This window comes from Dama dama, chromosome 21 (genome assembly GCF_033118175.1).
Source record: "Dama dama isolate Ldn47 chromosome 21, ASM3311817v1, whole genome shotgun sequence".
NCBI classification, from domain to species: domain Eukaryota; kingdom Metazoa; phylum Chordata; class Mammalia; order Artiodactyla; family Cervidae; genus Dama; species Dama dama.
In genome coordinates, this window is record NC_083701.1 from 9,483,064 (window position 1) to 9,502,869 (window position 19,806).

Here is a 19,806-nt window from a genome sequence, read left to right on the forward strand (position 1 = left end):
GCAATTCCTTTTTCTCTGGAAACATCGCCGAGTTAGAAGACTCGAGAGAAGAATTCAAAATTAAATTGTTTTGCCACTTTCTCTCTGGGCAATGGATGCAATCAAAACTTACTTCCTCTGATTTTCTTTTCCTTCATTTTTCAAGCTAAAACGGGCTTTTTTGTGTTGTTGTTGTTGCCTATTTTGTTTATCCTCAGCTCACCCCTTCCACAGCTGCATCCAGACACCTTTCCTCATTAGCTGCAATTCATTCTCTAGCTCTGGTGTCTCGTGGCTGCCCAGAACCAATGCTGCAATTTGAACTGCATCCTCAGAGTCCATGAGTCATATTGATAGAGGATCCAGGATCTAGACAGGGAGGATTCTTCAGGACTTCCAGCTCTATTTCTGCCAGTCCCAAGAAAGTAAAACATGATGACCTCAGAGAAGACCCCCATCTGAGGTTCACAGTTTTCTCTTGATCTAGTGCATCCTCCATAAATGTCTTTGATGGCAACATCTGTACATGGCTTTGTGTTTCCCTCTATAGAAAATGAAAATGCCTATTTTGTATGTAAGGATAGGGAACTTGCTTGGGAGAAATAGATTCATCCTTTTAAAACAGAAGCCAAAAAAAAAAAAAAAATCAGAAGCCAACCACACAATTTAAATAAACCAAGAGAAACAGAATGAAATTAATATCTTCAAATATAACCCCAAAGAACTATTTATTGATATGTTCTCTGAATTACGCAGGGCTTCCCTTGTAACTCAGATGGTAAAGAATCTGCCTACAGTGCAGGAGACCCAGGTTTGATCTTTGGGTAGGGAAGATCCTCTGGAGAAAAAATGGCAACCCACTCCAGTATTCTTGCCTGGAGAATCCCATGGACAGAGGAGCCTGCTGGACTACAATTCATAGGGTCCCACAGAATCAGACGTGGCTGAGCAACTTTCACTTACTTACTGCATGACGATTCTTTCATTTATTATTTTTAACATGTTTTTCTATTTCATTTTTGCTGTGCTGGATCTTTGTTGCTACACACGGGCTTTTCTCTAGTTGCAGCAAGCTGGAGGCTACTCTAGGGGCAGTGAGTGGGCTTCTCATTGTGGTGACTTCTCTTGTGTTGGGGCACGGGCTCTAGAGTATGAGGGCTTCAGTAGTTTCGGCATGTGTGCTCCGTAGTTGCCGCTTCTGGACTCCAAAGCACAGTCTCAATTGTTGCGGCACACTGGCTTAGTTCCTCTGCAGAGTGTGGGATCTTCCTGGGTCAGGGATCGAACCTGTGTCTCCTGCACTGACAGGTGGATTCTTTACCACTGAGCCCCCTAGGAAAGCCCCTTTCATTTATTATTAAGGTTAGAGGGGGAAAAAATGTCAGTGAAGGGAAGTGTGAATTGGGGGAAAACTATGTCTTTTCAGAGATGAAAATTCCTTGATCATTTTTTGTTAAGACTCTTTTGTCTGTAAGAATTTTTTATCTTTTTTTCTCCTTTTAATGCCATTTCTTCTTTTAGAATTTTCTTTTAGAAATTTCTGTGCAATATTTCCAGAATTCTACATGAGATACATTTTTATCTCATCTAACTCTCAGCGGCAAAGCGTAAGTTCAACAGAGCAGCTTTGGGCAACGGCACAGGAATATTTTTAGTGTTGTCACATCCTCATCACGTCTCCCCAGATCTTAGTTCAATGCCACTCTTGAATACATAAGCAGCCACCAAAGGTACCAGTTCCTCCTCACTTCCATGTGAATATGACCACACAGCTTCCTCTCTTTTTTAAGAACAGCTTTATGGAGATATAGTTGATATATATACACATGTAGACTTCCCTGGTGGCTCAGATGGTAAAGAATGCGCTTGCAAAGTAGGAGACCTGGGTTTATCTCTGGGTGGGGAAGATACCCTGGAGAAGGAAGTGGCAACCCATTCCAGTATTGTTGCCTGGAGAATTCCAAGGACTGAGGAGCCTAGAAGGCTGCAGTTCATGGGGTCACAAAGAGTCAGACAGGACTGAGCGACTAACACATGCCACACCACACACATTTTATACAACTCTACCAATTGGACATTTACATGAGGTTTTCAAGGTCAGTATTGGCTGTATATGTTCTTTACTCAAGATATCAGAGCCTAACGTCCCTCCAATACTGCGAGATTCAGAGTGAGAGTAATACAGTCCACGGGGTCACACAGAGTCGGACGTGACTCAGTGACTAAGCACAGCGCAGTTGACATATGCAGATGTACATGTTCAATATGGACACTGTGATGATGTGGGATATTTGCAAACCCCCTGTAATATCATCACCACAGTCAAGGAACAGACATCCAACACCTCCCAGAGTTTCTTTGTGTCCCTTTGTGGAGTTTTCTGTCTTTCGTAGAGTTTGTTTGTGGTTTTTGTGTGTGTGTGTGTGTGTGTGTGCTAAGAAAAAAAAAATCTACCTTCTCAACACATTTTGAAGTACATAAAATACTACATTGGTATCTATAGCCACATGTGTAGCAGAGCTCTAGAACTTATTCATCTAGCATCACTGACACCTTGTATCTGTTGAACAATTCCCCTTAGCTCCCTCCCCCCTCACCCCCAGCAGCCACCCTTTTATTCTCTGCTTCTCTGATTTTGACTATTTTAGATACCTCGTGTATGAGTGTAATCATGTGATGTTTGTCTTTCTATGACTGGCTTATTTCACTTAGATGAACCTCCTAGTTCATCTGGGATGATGCAAACGGCAGGATTTTCTTTATTCGTTCACCTATGGATGAACACTTGGGTTGTTTCCGTGTCTTAGCCGTTGTGACTAGTGCTGCAGTAAACAAGGTCCTGGACCTCCTCTGCAGCCTGGGCATTACTGGGTGCTCTGCATGGTTCACTTCCTACCATTTCCTTTTTCTGTGACAACCGGCAAAGATGCTTCTGCAGACTGCTTTATCAAGAGGCAGCAAGTTGTGGGCGGGAGGGTAGGAAGGAACCTGCAGGGTTGGCAGGAATTCCCATGTCCAAAAGCATCAGTTCACTGGTTCAGTAACCAGACCTGTCCTGTGTATTAAATATGGTTTCACAACATCCCTGGGCTTTATTCCTTTAGATACCAGTGGCACCCTATCCCTTCTCCCCTGCTGAAATTGTGACCATCCAAAATGACTCCAGACATTGTCAGATGTCCTCTGGAGAGAGAAATGACTTCTGGTTAAGAAACACTGCTATATGAGGACCCCCAAGAGTCTCTTGGAGCTCCACAGTCACTCCCAGCTTCCAGAACAGGGCTGGGACTCTCTCCACCTCTCACCGCTGAGTGAGCTCCTCAACACACAAAGCACCTCACAGCACTCCCATCCTCCAAGTTGCCCATAGGATGAATCTGATAAAAGTGAGCATGACCCATGAGGCCCTTCATGATTTTGATCCCCGCTTAGCAATCCTAAGTAACTCAGCTGGTAAAGAATTAGCCTGAAATGCAAGAGACTTCAGTTCGATTCTTGGGTTGGGAAGATCCCCTGCAGAAGGGATAGGTTACCCACTCCAGTATTCTTGCCTGGAGAATCCCCATGGACCAAAGAGCCTGGTGGGCTACAGTCCATGGGGTCGCAAAGAGTCGGACATGACTGACTGAATGACTAAGCACAGCACTAGCCATCCAGCCAGAACCATCCTCCAGGACTGCCCACACTCAGGGGTTCCTGTCTGGCCAAATAGCAGAGCTCATTTTTCTGGGAGCCCGCCACATTCTGCCTGGGGGCTGATGTCTTTCTTTCTTCTTTCCCTTCTTTCTGCCCCTCCCCCCCTCCTCTCCCTCCTTCCCCTCCCCCCTCTCCCCTCCCCCTCTGTCTGTCTGTCTCTTCCTGGCCTTCACTCTTCCTTCTGTCTCTCTGGAAGTACTGCTCCTCGGCCTTCAGGTTTCCGCTCAAGCACTCAGACACTCCCTCCCGGGCTCCATCTGGACACCTTCTGCCGGGTTTCCACGCAGTGATGACCTCTTTGCCTCCTAACTGTGGGCCTGTGTGCCTGTCCCTGCCCAGCCACGCTGGCACACAGCACTGTCTACTCTGACTTCCGACTCCCAGCCTCCCGAACTGCATCGTGTACGCAGTTATACAATATTCTGCAGTGAACGATTCCATGGCTCCACCTGCCCCAGGCCCATGAAGCTCTGGCCTTCCCCTCGACCTTGGCTCCCCTTCCCAAACGTCTCGGGCTTGGCGCCTTCTTGGGGGGCTGTCGCCTGTGGGCTGCCTCTGGCTCTCCTCTCTGCTGTCATCTCCCCTTTGTCACTTTATGCTCCATGGAAATAGAGGTTAGGAAAAAATGTTTCTGCTCATTCATTTCCAATTCTCTGTGCTTCTTGAGACTATTGCTACGATCATTAGAGCCACAGAAATCACACACACACACACACACACACACACACACACACTCTGAACCCCTCTGCTCTTTCAGGAGGTGATTTTGACTGTTCTCTGACTGATGACTGCGAGTCACAGAAGCTGAATGCAGAGTCTGTGAAAGCCTCCTTTTCTGGCCCCGTTGCCTCTCAGAGACCCAGAGAAAACTCCTACGGCTTGTCTCCTCAGTCCCAGTGGACGGCTTCTGAACATTTCCAGGAAGACACGTTGGATCATCCAAGTGAGTTTTTTTAAACCTTTGCTGCACCCACATAATTCCTCCTTTCAGGGCCCGGAAGTGATTAACGTCCCCTTAGGTGCTGGCATTAGCCTGCATCCAGGTGACGCATCCGCAGAGGAGGTGACTGACCTGGAGGAGTCATCTTAGAGGTCCCAGAAGGACTGGATTTGCAGTGTTTTCTTTGTTTTTTAAGAACCCTGAAGACATTTGGCAAAATGCTCAACGTGACTAAAGCTGAGTCATGCGTACATAGGTGTCTGTGATCATCGTCTTCATATCTAGCTGTGTGTTTGATATATGCTAGAAGAAAATAAATAAGAGAAAGAACATTCTTTCTTGCTATGCCTCTGACAACAAAAGTCCAAAGGTATCAAGGCCTTGATGCTTGCTGTCAGTAGTAAATCTGAAATAAATTCAGCAAGCATCTTCCTTAATCTCTATGCTAATATTGGATGGACCAGGTTTGCACACAGTGTTGCCTCAAGGTGCTGTCTTGTCCCCAGCTTGCCAAGTTTCAAAGCCCAGCTCCCACTTCAGTTTACCCAACTCTCCAAAATGTCACCTTTTCATCTGTAAAGGGAGATAATCATAATTCCTACCCTGTATCGATAAATGATTGAAATAATCCTCATCCAGCACTTAGCATCATGTGCCATGTATACGAAGTGCTCCAAACATGTGATGTTACGATTACCTAAGCTGGAGGTTAAATGAAAAAATAATGTCTTCTCTTTCTTCACCTTCCTCAAATCCTGAATATTTATCTCACTGACCACTTCCACTCCCAAAGACCAACATGCCCTGCTTCATTTTGTTCCCAGTGCAGCTATCAGACAGATGTTGAGGAACTTTTTTATTCCCTTTCCAGGAGTCAGGATGACCAGGCAGCAGTGTTTATTGTTTAGACAGTTTCCCGCTGACAGTTTCGTGTCCCACCTCCTCCAGGAGTCCACCCTGTTTTCTGGGGACAAGGTCTTCAATGACCCCTTTTTGTATTCCTCCAGCTCTCAGGACTCCCCTCTCTCTTGCCCATCTTGTACTGTTCTTGAATGTTTACTTTCGTATCTCCCCCATCGGGCCGTCAGCCCTTTCAGGATGGTGGTGACCACACCTTAAACATCTGCAGAGTCCCAACTGCCCATGTAGTGCCTGGCGCAGAACAGGGTCTCCAAGAGAGTGGTGGACCAGTTAAATGAGCTGTCTCCATTTTACAGAATAGAATACTCAACTTCCGGTAGGCCAAGTCAGCCTTTGTTCCAGTTCTTTGTTGTGTCTGGAATGTCTCCCAAGGCTATATACCTGGAAGACCCCTGCTCTTCCTTCAAGGTCCTGTTCAGAGGAGGCCGCCTCTGTGGGGCCTTCTCTACCCCCTGCTGGCGGTTGGAGGTAGCACTTGGCTTCCCGATGCTGTAGCCCCCAGCACCGTGTATCTCTCTCGGCGCCATCTTCCTTTGCTTCACTTGGCTGTGAAGCCCTGAGTGGATGAGGTCTCCCTTTGATGTTGTTTTATCTCCTTCATGTAGGTTTTGAGTGTGCAGACTGTTTGAGGTACTGATCCATATGCTAAAGGTGTAAGTGTGCCTGGCATCATTTTATCAGTCAGGGTTTTCTGAGTTCCAGAGGAGGAGAACCCAACTCAAAATGGATTGATCTGTCATTGAATGTATTGGTTCATATTAATAAACACTCCAGGCAAAGATTCCAGGTCTCTGCCAGTCTCTTCAAGTCTCTTTTCCTCTGTCCACTTTCCTTTTTGAAATGCTCTTTATTACTCCATGGTAGTTCTGCTGGCTCTGTGCCTGCAACTTCCCCCATTCAAAGTCAGCAGAAACAGACTCTAGACTTAGGAAAAGAGGGCTGACTACCTTGGTTCTGGAAGTGTCCCAATTACATGACAAAACATATCCCTTTGTCAGTAAGTATATGAAGATCCAGGGGCTTGCCAGGTGATGCTAGTGGTAAAAAGCCTGCCTGCCACTGCAGGAGATATAAGAGACGTGGATTTGATCCCTGGGTGGGGAAGATCCCCTGGAGGAGGGCATGGCAACCCACTCCAGTATTCTTGCCTGGAGAATCCCATGGACAGAGGAGCCTGGAGGGCCTATGGTCCAGAGGGCTGCAAAGAGCTGGACATGACAGAAGTGACGGCATACATGCGTACATGTGAAGCTCCAAGTGGACTGGAGTGCATCAAAGGCAGGGAGGGAAATCAGTCTGTCCACTGGAACCACGCACTAGGAGGCAGGGAAAAGGGACTTCTCAAGGAAAATATGGGCACTGCTGCTGAAGAACAGCAAATAGATGCCAGCTGTTTTCAATAGTCTGATGGGGAAACAGAGAGAAAGAGAACAATAATTTTAATTCATTGTGGAAAATTTGTTGATGGAGACATGCATGAGGTATAATGGGATTTCAAAGACAGAGCAGCTAAGGGCCGATGGGGAGGTGAAGACATCCAAGAAGACTTCCTGAAGGAGTTTACACTTGAGCTAAGCCAAAATTAATGCTAAGTGAATGGCTACTGATGGAATGAATCAATGAACACCTTGTTCACAATCACAATGTATGTCTTTATAGAACATGAATTTAAACCCAGTCTTCCTTCAGTATTCAAGTCTAGGGATCTTTGCAGTTTGTCAACCTACACTTATTTCTGGGAGAAAATGTTTCAAATTCCACATGAGATCAGAGGAGGCTAAGAATAGAAACACACTTTAGAAGGATGGTTGAGCCTTCGATTGAACCCATAATAACTTATTTAAATCTCTGTATATATTAATATGAAATACTATATATGTGCAGTGATGTCATTCACAACTGCTATATTTTGCATTTGCCCATCTTCAGTGTTTTGCCCGTATTATGGACTAAGTAGGTTCTTGTAAGCTGACTCAATCTCAATTCAGAACGTAAATAGCAAAAATAAGTTCATGCAGAGCTCAAAGTCCTTACAAGTTTTAAACAACTTGCAAAATTGGGCTTTTGAAGCATTTGGCAAAAATGAAGCTGAGATCTGTTCTATTTTCCTTTAGATCTTTACGTGGTCATCTTTAAAGCAGCTCTGATTCCTTTTAGGTGGTTAAAATAAGACTCAGAGTCACAATTGGTTTAACTCTTCCTTTTATAACTGCTGGATGATTTGCAGTCATTTCCACCATGGCTCAGTAGCGCTAAAGTATTTTAAGATAGTGAAAAGTTTTGCAAGGACAAATAGTTCAGACTATTTATTCTCTTTTTTAGTCCTTTAGAGACTCCCACTATGCCAAGTTGCCATTCTCTTACCCACCCTATTTTGGATGAAACATGATGTTCTGGCTAGATGTGGTTTTTCAATCTTGGCTCTGGCAACACAGCTCCGTGACCTTGGATAAATTTCATCACTTGAAATTTGGTCTTCTCCTTTGCAGAACTGTGATCATGGTTTCTGCCTCCCAATCTGGTAGTATTGATGACATGAACTGATGTATGAAAGCTCTTTGTGAGTTATAAAGCACTCTATACATTTTAGACTTTAATATTATAATCATCATCCCAGTTAGATTTCTGACATTAGCATCAATTCTACAAAGCCTTTTGCCAACATTGAGGTAAAAGGCAAGCCCCAAACTGTCTATGTAGTGCAGTTGCTTATGTTTTAAGTGTTAGGTAAAAACTGATACTTTTCAGAAAATTTCTAATGAAAGGCCCTATAACAGCATTTGATAATTTGATCTTATTGCCGTGCCATGCCATGTCACTTCCGTGGTATCCAACTCTTTGTGACCTTGTGGACTCTAGCCCACCAGGCACCTCTGTCCATGGGATTCTCCAGGCAAGAATACTGGAGTGAGTTGCCATGCCCTCCTCCAGGGGATCTTCCCGAACCAGGGCTCAAACCCCCGTCTCCTGTGGCTCCCACATTGTACGCAGATTGTTTTCCACCGAGGCATGGGGGAAGCTCTTAATCATGTTACTTAGGACAAATTATTTGAAAACCTTTTTTTTTTTTTTTTGGTGTATCAAAAAAATAGTTTTAGTATGATTTTGTTGTTCCAAGATTACTTAATCAACGATGATTTCTAATTCATTTATTTTTTATTTTTCCTGTTAGAAACCAGTTTGTTACGAGAGGTCTCCTTTCAAGCAATTCTGCTTGCTGCATGCTTAATCATTTCTGCCTGTGCAAGGTAATTTAGCTTTTTATGTTCGTGCAGTGGTGTTTCATAATTAATGAAGCTGTAATTGATTGATGATTTCCTTGCCTTATTCCACAAAGCATTTTAGGTAGCTCTGTGGTTAAGATTTGTCCATTTTTCTGTCCATTGGCTTTTTATCTACTACCTCCCTCCTCCCATTATATCACAAAACACACCAAAGGCGGTGGATCTTGCTAGAAATTGGATTTGTACCATGCATTATCCTTTGTTTAAATCCTCAGTGACTCCCAGTTACAGATATAATCTAGGTAACCCTACATGGAGTTCAAGGGCATATGACATCCCCACTAGGGCACTTGGAGTTCCCACTGGGACTCCATCTTTCCCATTATATTTTCATAACCTCACATAAAATGTCTTCTCAGCATCTCAGAGGACATAATGTGCTTGCCTGATTATAGGCATGTTTCTGTTCTACCCTCTGTCCAGCGTGTCCTTCCTATTCTTTTCTTACCCAAGTCTCCGGGGCAGTCATCAAGTCCCTTCTGTGCTAAGCCCACTTGTACCTCAAGGCCTTTGCACTTGCTATTTATTCTGCCTACTACAGTCTTTTTTCCCTGGAGAAACAATATGTGCCCTTACTTCTTTCTGGTTATCTGTTCAAATGTCACATCGGTAGAGAGCCCTTCCCTGACAACCATATAGAGACAGAATACCATTCTCTGTCACACACATCTCGCTTGGCTTTTCTCCAGAGCATTTATCACCACCTGACCTATTCTATGTTCACGTGTTTAAAAGTTAATGATCTAGGTTTCCCAACAAGATTGTAAGTTCCTTGAGAACAGAGATATTGTGCTAGGACCTCCTCGATATTTGTTGAACCAATGAAACAGAAATGAATGATACATCCTGGGGTCTTGTGGACCTTGTACACTGGTTAGTACGTGCTGCTTGTCCTCAGGTCCTTCCTCTTGATGGTCAAGTACCTCACATCACTTGGGAGAGTTGTATTTTTAAATACGAAGTCCTGGATCCCATCCCTGGAGATACCAATTTAGATCTAGTGAGAATCCGTACTTTAAAACAGCTTCCCAGATAATTATGAGGTTTGGAAAGTATTTTTAGATCATAATGGGACCAAAAGAACAAAAAGGGGTTGGGGGGAGTCCTGTAGTTAAAAATAAAGTTGCAGAATTCTGCATTATATATCCCAAGTTGGGGGAATCACAGAGTGCATTAGCATAATAAAGGCTCAGTGAAACAACATGGTGAAGAAACCTGTTCAGCTTTACTTAACTTAGCTTTTCCCAAACTTAGCTGACCATGGAGACTTTTCTTTATTTCACAGGACTATGAATGGATTGTTCCTCTTAGGTTAATTTATGTAGAAACTTCCCCCTTAAGAGGAGAACTTGACTCCCTTTGGAAACTTGATTCCAACAAGTAGTGTTTGGAAAGAGGAGGCAAAGGAAACTTGACAGTTGAGAAGCCTGACAAACACCACCTTGATATGAGAAGAATGGCATTTCACCTCGAGGGTCTTCTAAACCCCAGTCTAAACATGGTGGTGGTGGTGGTCTAGTAGCTAAGTCAGGTCTGACTCTTCCAACCCCAGGGACTGTAGCCTGCCAGGCTCCACTATGCATGTAATGTTCCAGGCAAGAATTCTGGAGTGGGTTGCCATTCCCTTCTCCAGGGGATCTTCCCAACCCAGGTATTTAACCTGTGTCTCCTGCATTGCAGGTGAATTCTTTACCATTGAGCCACCAGGGAAGCCCAATCACAAGAAAAACCCACCTTGAGGGACACTCCACATTATCTGACCAGTACTCCTCAAAACTGTCAAAGTCATCAAAACTATGGAGAGTCTGAGAAACTGTCACAGCCCAAACTAAGAACACAAAATGACTAAATGTCATGTAATATCCTATGTAAGATGCTGGAAAGTGGATCAATTAGGGAAAAGCTGTAAAGTTCAAATGAAGTGTGGAGTTGAGTTATTAGTGAGGCACCAGTGTTGGTTCCTTATAATTATGACAAAGGCACCATCTAAGATGCTGATGACAGGGGAAGTTGGATGAGGGATATTTGAGGACCCTCTGTATTACTTTTTGCAACTTCTCTGTATATCTAGTTATTCTAAAGTAAAAAGTTTAGTTTTTGATTTTAGTTTAGTGATTTTTTTTTTTTCCAAAAAAGAACTCTTCCTATGGGCAAAGCATGGATGAACCTCAGAACTATTATGTAAGTGAAAGATGACAGACACAAGTATATAAATAAAAAATTCAAGAAAAGGCAAAACCACTCAGTTCCTATAGATGTGGGAATAGTGGTTAATGTGGGAGAGTAAAGTAGGAAGGATCAGTAAAGGAAAACTAATGGGGTGTTAAAAATATTTTATTTCTTGATTTGGGTGATGGCAAGTTTTTTATTTTTAAAATAACACTAAAACTCTTTATATGCTTTAATGTACATTTGTTAAAGCTCATTTTTTTCCAGCAATAAAGTCTTTTTTAATTAAGGTATATGCATTTTTTAAGATATAATGCTATTGAACACTTTATAGTATAGTGTAAACATAATTTTTATATGCACTGGGAAACCAAATATACACACGATTTGCTTTATTATGATATTCATTTTATTTCAGTGGTCTTTGAAACTGCAATATCTTCAAGGTACACCTGTACTGATTTTTTTTTAAGCAGGCAGTTAACTTGTCTGAATTCAAACTAACTATTTCTCTTGCATAGGCAGGTAGCAATTAAAAATCTCTAATGAGTTATTTTAATCTTACCTGAGTGCCTGAAGTTTCCCCATATATGTTTTGGTAGCAGGTCAGCAGTTTTGGAGTTTGGAGATTTTGGCAGTTTATATGTAGAAACCTCAATTTTTTAAGTTTTTTAAATGCCTATAAAAAGATGTCTGAAAGGATATTTGTCACATTTTAATAATGAATGCTTCAGGGTGGCGGGATTTTTTTCATGATATTTTCCTTTTGCTTTTGTATTTATTTGTAATCTCTTCCACTATTTGTATTTTGAGCACAAAGCTATAAAGATATTATTCTTTAAAAAGAAAAAAAAAAAATCCACTCTGTGATACAATCACCCATTAGATTGACAAAAACCTGAAAGTTAACACCCTCTTTTGTCAAGGTTATGAAACCTTAAGCATACACATTTTCTCCTTTGTTTTTTTCTAGAAGTTTCACACTTTTGTGGTTTACATTTCAGTCTATGACTCATTTTGAGTTGAATTTTATGTTAAGGTGTGATGTCTATGTGTAGTTTCATGCTTCTGCACATCTAAACAACTCGACAGCATTTGTTGAAAAGAGTCTCCTTTCTCTATTGCATTGCTTTTGCACTTCTGTTAAAAATCACTTAACTCGGGCTTCTCTGGTGGTTTGGTGGTGAAGAAGCCACCTGCCAATGCAGGAAACACAAGTGTCATCCCTGATCCAAGAAGGTCCCAGATGCCTCGGAGCAACTAAGCCCCTGGGCCACAGCTACTGAGTCTGTGCTCTAGAGAGAGGGAATGGGAACTACTGAACCCATGTGCCGCAACTCCCGAAGCCCCCTGCACGCCAGAGCCCATGCTCCACAGCCAGAAACCTACAGCACTGAGACACCCACAAACCACGATGAAGAGCAGACCCCACTCGCCACAACTAGAGAAAAACCCACAGAGCAATGAAGACCCAACACAGCCAAAAATAGATAAACAAAAATTTTAAACATTAAAAAAAATCGCTTAACTTGTATCTATTTCTGGGCTTTCTATTCTTTTCCATTCAGCTGTATTTCTATCCTTTTGCCAATACTACACTGTTTTGATTATTGTCATTCTATAGTATATCCTAAATTCATTCATCAATAGTAAGTCTAAAAGAACATCTCATGTGTTGGAAATAGACAATCAGTTGCTAAGCCTGAGTAATCCTGCTGTTTCAGGTGGTTTCTGGGAGGAATCATAGCCAGTGTCTTCTCGTGTTCCTTGGTGATAATCATTGCTTGTAAGTAACTATTTCCCACATTACTGCTCTGATTCCCATATTTTATCTGGATTTAAAAATATTTTCTCAAAATTAAAAAAAAATAATAAAAATATTTTCTCTTTCTCCTCCAAGATGTTGTCAAGTCATCCTTTTTCAGCCTTGCCAACTATTTCAAAGCCACCAGCTGCACTTGGTAAGTATCTCTTGTGTTATCATTATTTGTACAAAGATAACCATAATCTGCCATCTGAGAAAGCTTTCTGCTGAGCAATGAATGGCAATGACTACATGCAGGAAAGGTCCTAACTCTTTGTCCTGAAGAATAATTTCTGTTACCAACCTGTCTCCTAAATACTTATACCAAAATAGATAGAATTAATTTTTAAGGCAGCAAAACTTAGGAAATAATATGACTTAAAAAATTTTTTTTAATAGTCTTTGAAGGGATTTTATAGATTATATAGCACTGTACTTCATAAACACCTCACATTAAAAGGGCTTTATCTTAAACTTTCCTAAAGAACTGGCAAACTGCACATGAAATGATCTGTTACAAACTATGATTTCTCCACCATCTCTCACCGACTTAACGATGCCCCTGTATTCTGACTGCATAGTTCAGCATATTTCAAAGGGTTACTGGGGTCTGGGTGAGATGCTCACAGAATCTCAAACAGTCTGCAAAGCGCCCTCCCCTTGCAAGACGGATTGTCTTATTTACTTTCACCTCAATATGGCTCTCAGAGGCAAGGTCCCAGAGCTTGGAGGCTGAGGTCTGTAATTCAAATTAGTTTACTGGCCTTTGCTCTCGACACTCCGTTGCCCTATTTATGAAATCCTTGTATTTAACTCTGAAATCACAGCGGGGCTTAGCAAAGATTTATTTTGTTTTGGACTCCAGCCAATATTGATTTACTGACACCCTGAGCAATGTTTGCCTTCATTTCCTGGCATTCCAGGTTTCTAGGGACAAGCGTTGGTAGAGCTAAGTTTTATCTAACCTGATAGGTAGAAAATTGGATCCTGAGGTCACCAGAGAAACCCTTATTCTTTAGTCCTTATAAATTAATGTTGTTGTTGTTCATTCACTAAGTTGTGTCTGACTCTTTGCAATACCCTGGACTGAAGCCTGCAGGCCTCCTCTGTCCTCCACTATCTCCCAGAGTTGGCTCAAGTTCATTAAATTAGTGACATTTGTTTGAAATCCTCCTAAGAGGGACTCACCTGGCGGTCCAGTTGGGGAATTAAGATCCCACATGCCACATGGCATGGGCAAAAATTTTTTAAAAGTAAAATAAAGTAAAACCTTCCTGAGATACCCAATTTTCTCCCTCTAGCTGTGGGGCTGCACGCAGGCCTATCTCACACGAGGTTAACTGTAGATGTGCATGGGTGCTCAGCTTTCGGTGCAAGCTGGACTGGACTAACATATAATGTCTGAACAAAAGATTCAACGGCAGAGTTGTTTTGTAACCCAGCTCACAGAGATGTCAGTTGGTGTACATTGTATAAATCCATTTCTTTGGGTTTCAAGATGAATATGTACAATTAATCAGAATAAGTATCATCTTGTTAGAAAGCTCTGTAATGAGGGCAGAGTTTCTCAAAGCACAGCATTGGGGACATCTGCTCTAGAATCGACTGGGTAGTTCATTTGAAACCAGCTGTATGGATTCCAATTCCAGACTTCCAAATCCAAATTTGTGGGGGAGGGGCTCTTTATTTTTAATTACCTCTTCAGATAATCCTTTGCACATTAACTAAGAAAGTCTTGGAAAGATGGTTTGTAAGAACCTTTATGCCTTGATTTCTGAAGTGGCCTTGCTTAACCTAACGTTATCTTCATTTAGAACTCACAATGTATTCTGTTCTGGGTGTCCAGTAGCGCTCAGCAGACGTTTATGAAGCCTCTGCCAAGGGTCCGACACCGTTGTTAAGTGCCAGGGTTACGATGCCAACGCCTCAAGATTTGAGTCTAATTAGAAGGACTTGTGAAGGGCAAGGTGAAGTTGTGTTTTTAAGGCAGTAAGTGCAAGTACAGAGTTAGCACAGAGGCTATGGGACCATCAGGGTAGATGTTTGGCCAAACCAGGAGAGATGACGAGGGTGGGCAGGGAAGGCTGGTTGGATCAGCCAGTGTCTGAGCTGCAGGGGTTTTGTCATCTGTTGCTTTAAGGGCATCTCCCACTGTTCTGTGCTCCTCCTAAAAGAAATTATATCAAGACCAGAATGATATTTCCATTTTAAACACTCTCATCTATGTCTCATTTATGGAACAAGATCACTTCTTTGATTACTTGTATACATACTTCAACTTGTTTTTTTCTCATTCCCTCTGGTTTTTTTTAATCCTGTTTCCCACCCTTCTAACCTGATATACACACACTCTTGCAGTCAAGATCTGAAAACAAGGACTATTGACTTCATTTCTGTATCTGATGCCTTGAAAAGAGTAGGTACTGTACTCCATAAATATTCATTGACTATATTTGCTGCATCATTTCTTAAAGTACTTCCTTTAGAGCCAAGAGTTCTGAGCCTGTACATTAAAGATTTTGCAACCCTCTTCCTCACATATAAACATATCCAGAAACCAATAAGCCAAAGACATGATTATTAGCATCAGGAGTCAAGAGTGACTCATAAGTCTCCTCCAAGAACCAAGGATGAGAATCTCAGGGAGCTGAGGACAAGCACTGTATTTGGTTCAACATTGTGGAGCAGCCCTTCCATACCTGTCCTGCACCGCACATAGTTAGATAGATAGCATGCTTGTTTTCTTAACATTTTATACTTCTCAAGTCACATCTCTTTTCATAACATCATGCAGTTCTTACTCAACTGCCTTCTTGGTTAAATTTAAAGTCTTCGAGTTTGGGGACTGTCTGTACTGCTCACCTTTGGCTCAAAGGCCCCTTTCCAATGATGGTCATCAGAGGTACCCCATGTCGCCAATAACAAGTTCGCATCAGAAGGGTCCATTCTGCATTTATGATGTCATAGTAGCAAAATGGGTAACATCTCTTTTTCTACTTTCCCATGCAGGAATGGATGTTTATATAGTTGGTGAATAGTGAATCAATTTTTTTTTTTTCATTTTTATTTTTTTTTCCCAGTGGGTTTTGTCATACATTGTTATGAATCAGCCATGGATTTACATGTATTCCCAATCCCGATCCCCCCTCCCACCTCCCTCTCCACCCGATTCCTCTGGGTCTTCCCAGTGCACCAGGCCCGAGCACTTGTCTCGTGCATCCCACCTGGGCTGGTGATCTGTTTCACCATGGATAGTATACATGCTGTTCTTTTGAAATATCCCACCCTCACATTCTCCCACAGAGTTCAAAAGTCTGTACTGTATTTCTGTGTCTCTTTTTCTGTTCTGCATATAGGGTTATCGTTATCACCTTTCTAAATTCCATATACATGTGTCAGTATGCTGTAATGTTCTTTATCTTTCTGGCTTACTTCACTCTGTATAAGGGGCTCCAGCTTCATCCATCTCATTAGGACTGGTTCAAATGAATTCTTTTTAATGGCTGAGTAATATTCCATGGTGTATATGTACCACAGCTTCCTTATCCATTCATCTGCTGATGGGCATCTAGGTTGCTTCCATGTCCTGGCTATTATAAACAGTGCTGCGATGAACATTGGGGTGCACGTGTCTCTTTCAGATCTGGTTTCCTCAGTGTGTATGCCCAGAAGTGGGATTGCTGGGTCATATGGCAGTTCTATTTCCAGTTTTTTAAGAAATCTCCACACTGTTTTCCATAGTGGCTGGACTAGTTTGCATTCCCACCAACAGTGTAAGAGGGTTCCCTTTTCTCCACACCCTCTCCAGCATTTATTGCTTGTAGACTTTTGGATAGCAGCCATCCTGACTGGCGTGTAATGGTACCTCATTGTGGTTTTGATTTGCATTTCTCTAATAATGAGTGATGTTGAGCATCTTTTCATGTGTTTGTTAGCCATCTGTATGTCTTCTTTGGAGAAATGTCTGTTTAGTTCTTTGGCCCATTTTTTGATTGGGTCATTTATTTTTCTGGAATTGAGCTGCAGGAGTTGCTTGTATATTTTTGAGATTAATCCTTTGTCTGTTTCTTCATTTGCTATTATTTTCTCCCAATCTGAGGGCTGTCTTTTCACCTTACTTATAGTTTCCTTTGTAGTGCAAAAGCTTTTAAGTTTCATTAGGTCCCATTTGTTTAGTTTTGCTTTTATTTCCAATATTCTGGGAGGTGGGTCATAGAGGATCTTGCTTTGATTTATGTCGGAGAGTGTTTTGCCTATGTTCTCCTCTAGGAGTTTTATAGTTTCTGGTCTTACATTTAGATCTTTAATCCATTTTGAGTTTATTTTTGTGTATGGTGTTAGAAAGTGTTCTAGTTTCATTCTTTTACAAGTGGTTGACCAGTTTTCCCAGCACCACTTGTTAAGTGCAGTTGCAGGATATAAAATTAACACACAGAAATCCCTTGCATTCCTATATACTAACAATGAAAAAACAGACAGAGAAATTAAGGAAACAATACCATTCACCATTGCAACAAAAAGAATAAAATACTTAGGAGTATATCTACCTAAAGAAACAAAGGACCTATACATAGAAAACTATAAAACACTGATGAAAGAAATCAAAGAGGACACAAACAGATGGAGAAACATACCGTGTTCATGGATTGGAAGAATTAATATTGTCAAAATGGCTATTCTACCCAAAGCAGTCTATAGATTCAATGCAATCCCTATCAAGCTACCAACGGTATTTTTCACAGAACTAGACCAAAGAATTTCACAATTTGTATGGAAATACAAAAAACCTCGAATAGCCAAAGTAATCTTGAGAAAGAAGAATGGAGCTGGAGGAATCAACCTGCCTGACTTCAGACTCTACTACAAAGCCACAGTCATCAAGACAGTATGGTACTGGCACAAAGACAGAAATATAGATCAATGGAACAGAATAGAAAGCCCAGAGATAAATCCACGAACCTATGGACACCTTATCTTTGACAAAGGAGGCAAGGATATACAATGGAAAAAATAGTGAATCAATTTTGTTGTTGTTGTTTAGCTGCAACCTCATAGATTACAGCTCATCAGGCTCCTGAGCTCATCAGGTTCATCAATTCTCCAGGCAAGAATACTGGAGTGGATTGCCATTTCCTACTCCAGGGGATCTTCCCCACCCAGGGATAGAACCCACATCTCCTGCATTGGCAGGGGGATTCTTTACCACTGATCTACCTGGGAGCCTCAAATCATGGGGAAAACTCACCTGTTACCCAGTATGGAATTCTATTCTAGAAGGGGTGGGGAGAAAAGGACAATATAAAATAGTAGTTAGCTAAGTACCAAGCTGGGTTTAGGGACCAAAAGCTCTGTAGCCTGTTCCAGAAAAGAGAGAGAACTGAGAACTAGTAGGTAGGAAAGACCTGGGGCTCCACTCTCCTAGTTCTGATTATTTAAGGTAGTTGTGTTTGTGTGTGTGTGTGTGTGTGTGTGTGTGTGTGTGTGTGTGTGCCATGCAGTAATTCAAGTAGATACTGCATTTCCTGTGTACGTGGATAAATGATGAATTTCTTTTCTCCTTTCTCTGATCAGGTTTGCCAAAATCTGACAACCGTTCATGAGTGCCTCTGATGAATGTCTTCAATCTGAATATACAGAAACTGTCTGATTTGTAGTCTGCTTGGAATCAACAATTGGAGAGAGTGAACAACTGGATAATTGAGTGGAAAAAAAGATTTTAATTTGGTTAGTCAGTTTTTTTAAAAAATCTCAGTTTTGCCCTCACAATGATAGTAGTATGCTCATGAAAATAATATTAATTTGCCTTTCCTTTGCAAACACTAACAGTTGGAAGGGAAAGGACTGGGAAATGAGACAGAGAACAAACCTCCTGGATGAATGGTCGCCTATTATACCTTAGACCTTGAGGCAATGGTTCTCAAACTTTAGTTTTGTTAGAGAATTCTATGAGGAGCTTATAACAATGCGGGTTCCTGGGCCTGCCTGTCTGTACCTACCCTTTGATGAACTGCTGCAGTTGAACAAAGAAAGGGAACTTACATAATCAACACCAACTTGAAAGTAAATAAATGTGGTCTGTACATAAAATACAATGTAGAAAAAGTTTGCAGTTCTCCCCAAGGAAACAGTGTAATTGCAGGTGGCCACAGTAGATAATGGTTGATGGAAAATGGGCAGGAGAGAGCCATTTTTTAGAAAGTTCTTCTTTTGAACCAATTTCTTTACCAAGTTTTCAATCATCTTGGGACTCATGACTACTTTTCACTCAAATTGAAATTCAAGCAAGGATACAATAACAAAAAAATCCTTTAGGGGCAAAATAAAGGCAAAGCACCACAGTGCTTTAAAATGTGTAAAAAAAAAGTATGGTTACACATGCATTATAGGAGATGCTCCCTCTCCATCCCTCTTGCTTCGTATATACTCCCAAAGCAAACGTGGCCTGCAATTCAAATTTACTTTGTATGGTATTCTTTAACTAGAAATTTGTATGGAGAAAATTGCCTGTGTTTAAAATGGTAAGGTCAAAATATCACTTTTTCTATTGATTGTACTTAGGGCATTTTTTTGTTGAAAAGGCATTATACTAATAAATAAAAGGAGTCATCACTGACTTGGTTTGATCAAATACTGGTTGATACATTGCTCTGAAGATGTTTTTTGGATGTAATTAACATTTACAATCAATTAACTTTAAGTAGATTACCCTCCATCATGTGGGTGGGCCTTGTGCAATCAGTTGAAGGCTTTAAAAGAAAAGACTGGAGTTTCCTGAGGAAAAAGGAATTCTGCCTATAGATTGCAACAAACAAATGCTGCCTGCATTTCCAGCCGTTAGACTCAGGACCACGGTATCAACTCTTACTTGAATTTCAAGTTTGCTGGCTTGCCTTATAAATTCTGGACTTGTCATCCCCCACAACTGCATAAGATAATTCCTTAAAAGCTCTCTAGATAGATGGCTATTTCTATCTACATATATCTATAGATGTCATACCATATGTATTAATATG

At 41.5% G+C, this 19,806-nt stretch overlaps 1 protein-coding gene across 2 annotated transcripts in view; it reads left to right on the forward strand.

Annotated features, from left to right (window-relative positions):
- TMEM71 (transmembrane protein 71) overlaps positions 1 to 19,429 on the forward strand; it is a 29,457-nt gene extending 10,028 nt beyond the window's left edge. For both annotated transcript variants that reach the window (XM_061123174.1, XM_061123173.1), the window contains exons 6-10: positions 4,433 to 4,618; positions 8,709 to 8,784; positions 12,714 to 12,775; positions 12,890 to 12,950; positions 18,365 to 19,429. In XM_061123174.1, the coding sequence (XP_060979157.1) occupies positions 4,433 to 4,618; positions 8,709 to 8,784; positions 12,714 to 12,775; positions 12,890 to 12,950; positions 18,365 to 18,380 (401 nt within the window). In that variant the 3' untranslated portion in view covers positions 18,381 to 19,429. The remainder of the gene's footprint in view (positions 1 to 4,432; positions 4,619 to 8,708; positions 8,785 to 12,713; positions 12,776 to 12,889; positions 12,951 to 18,364) is intronic.
- Positions 19,430 to 19,806: the final 377 nt, after the last annotated feature.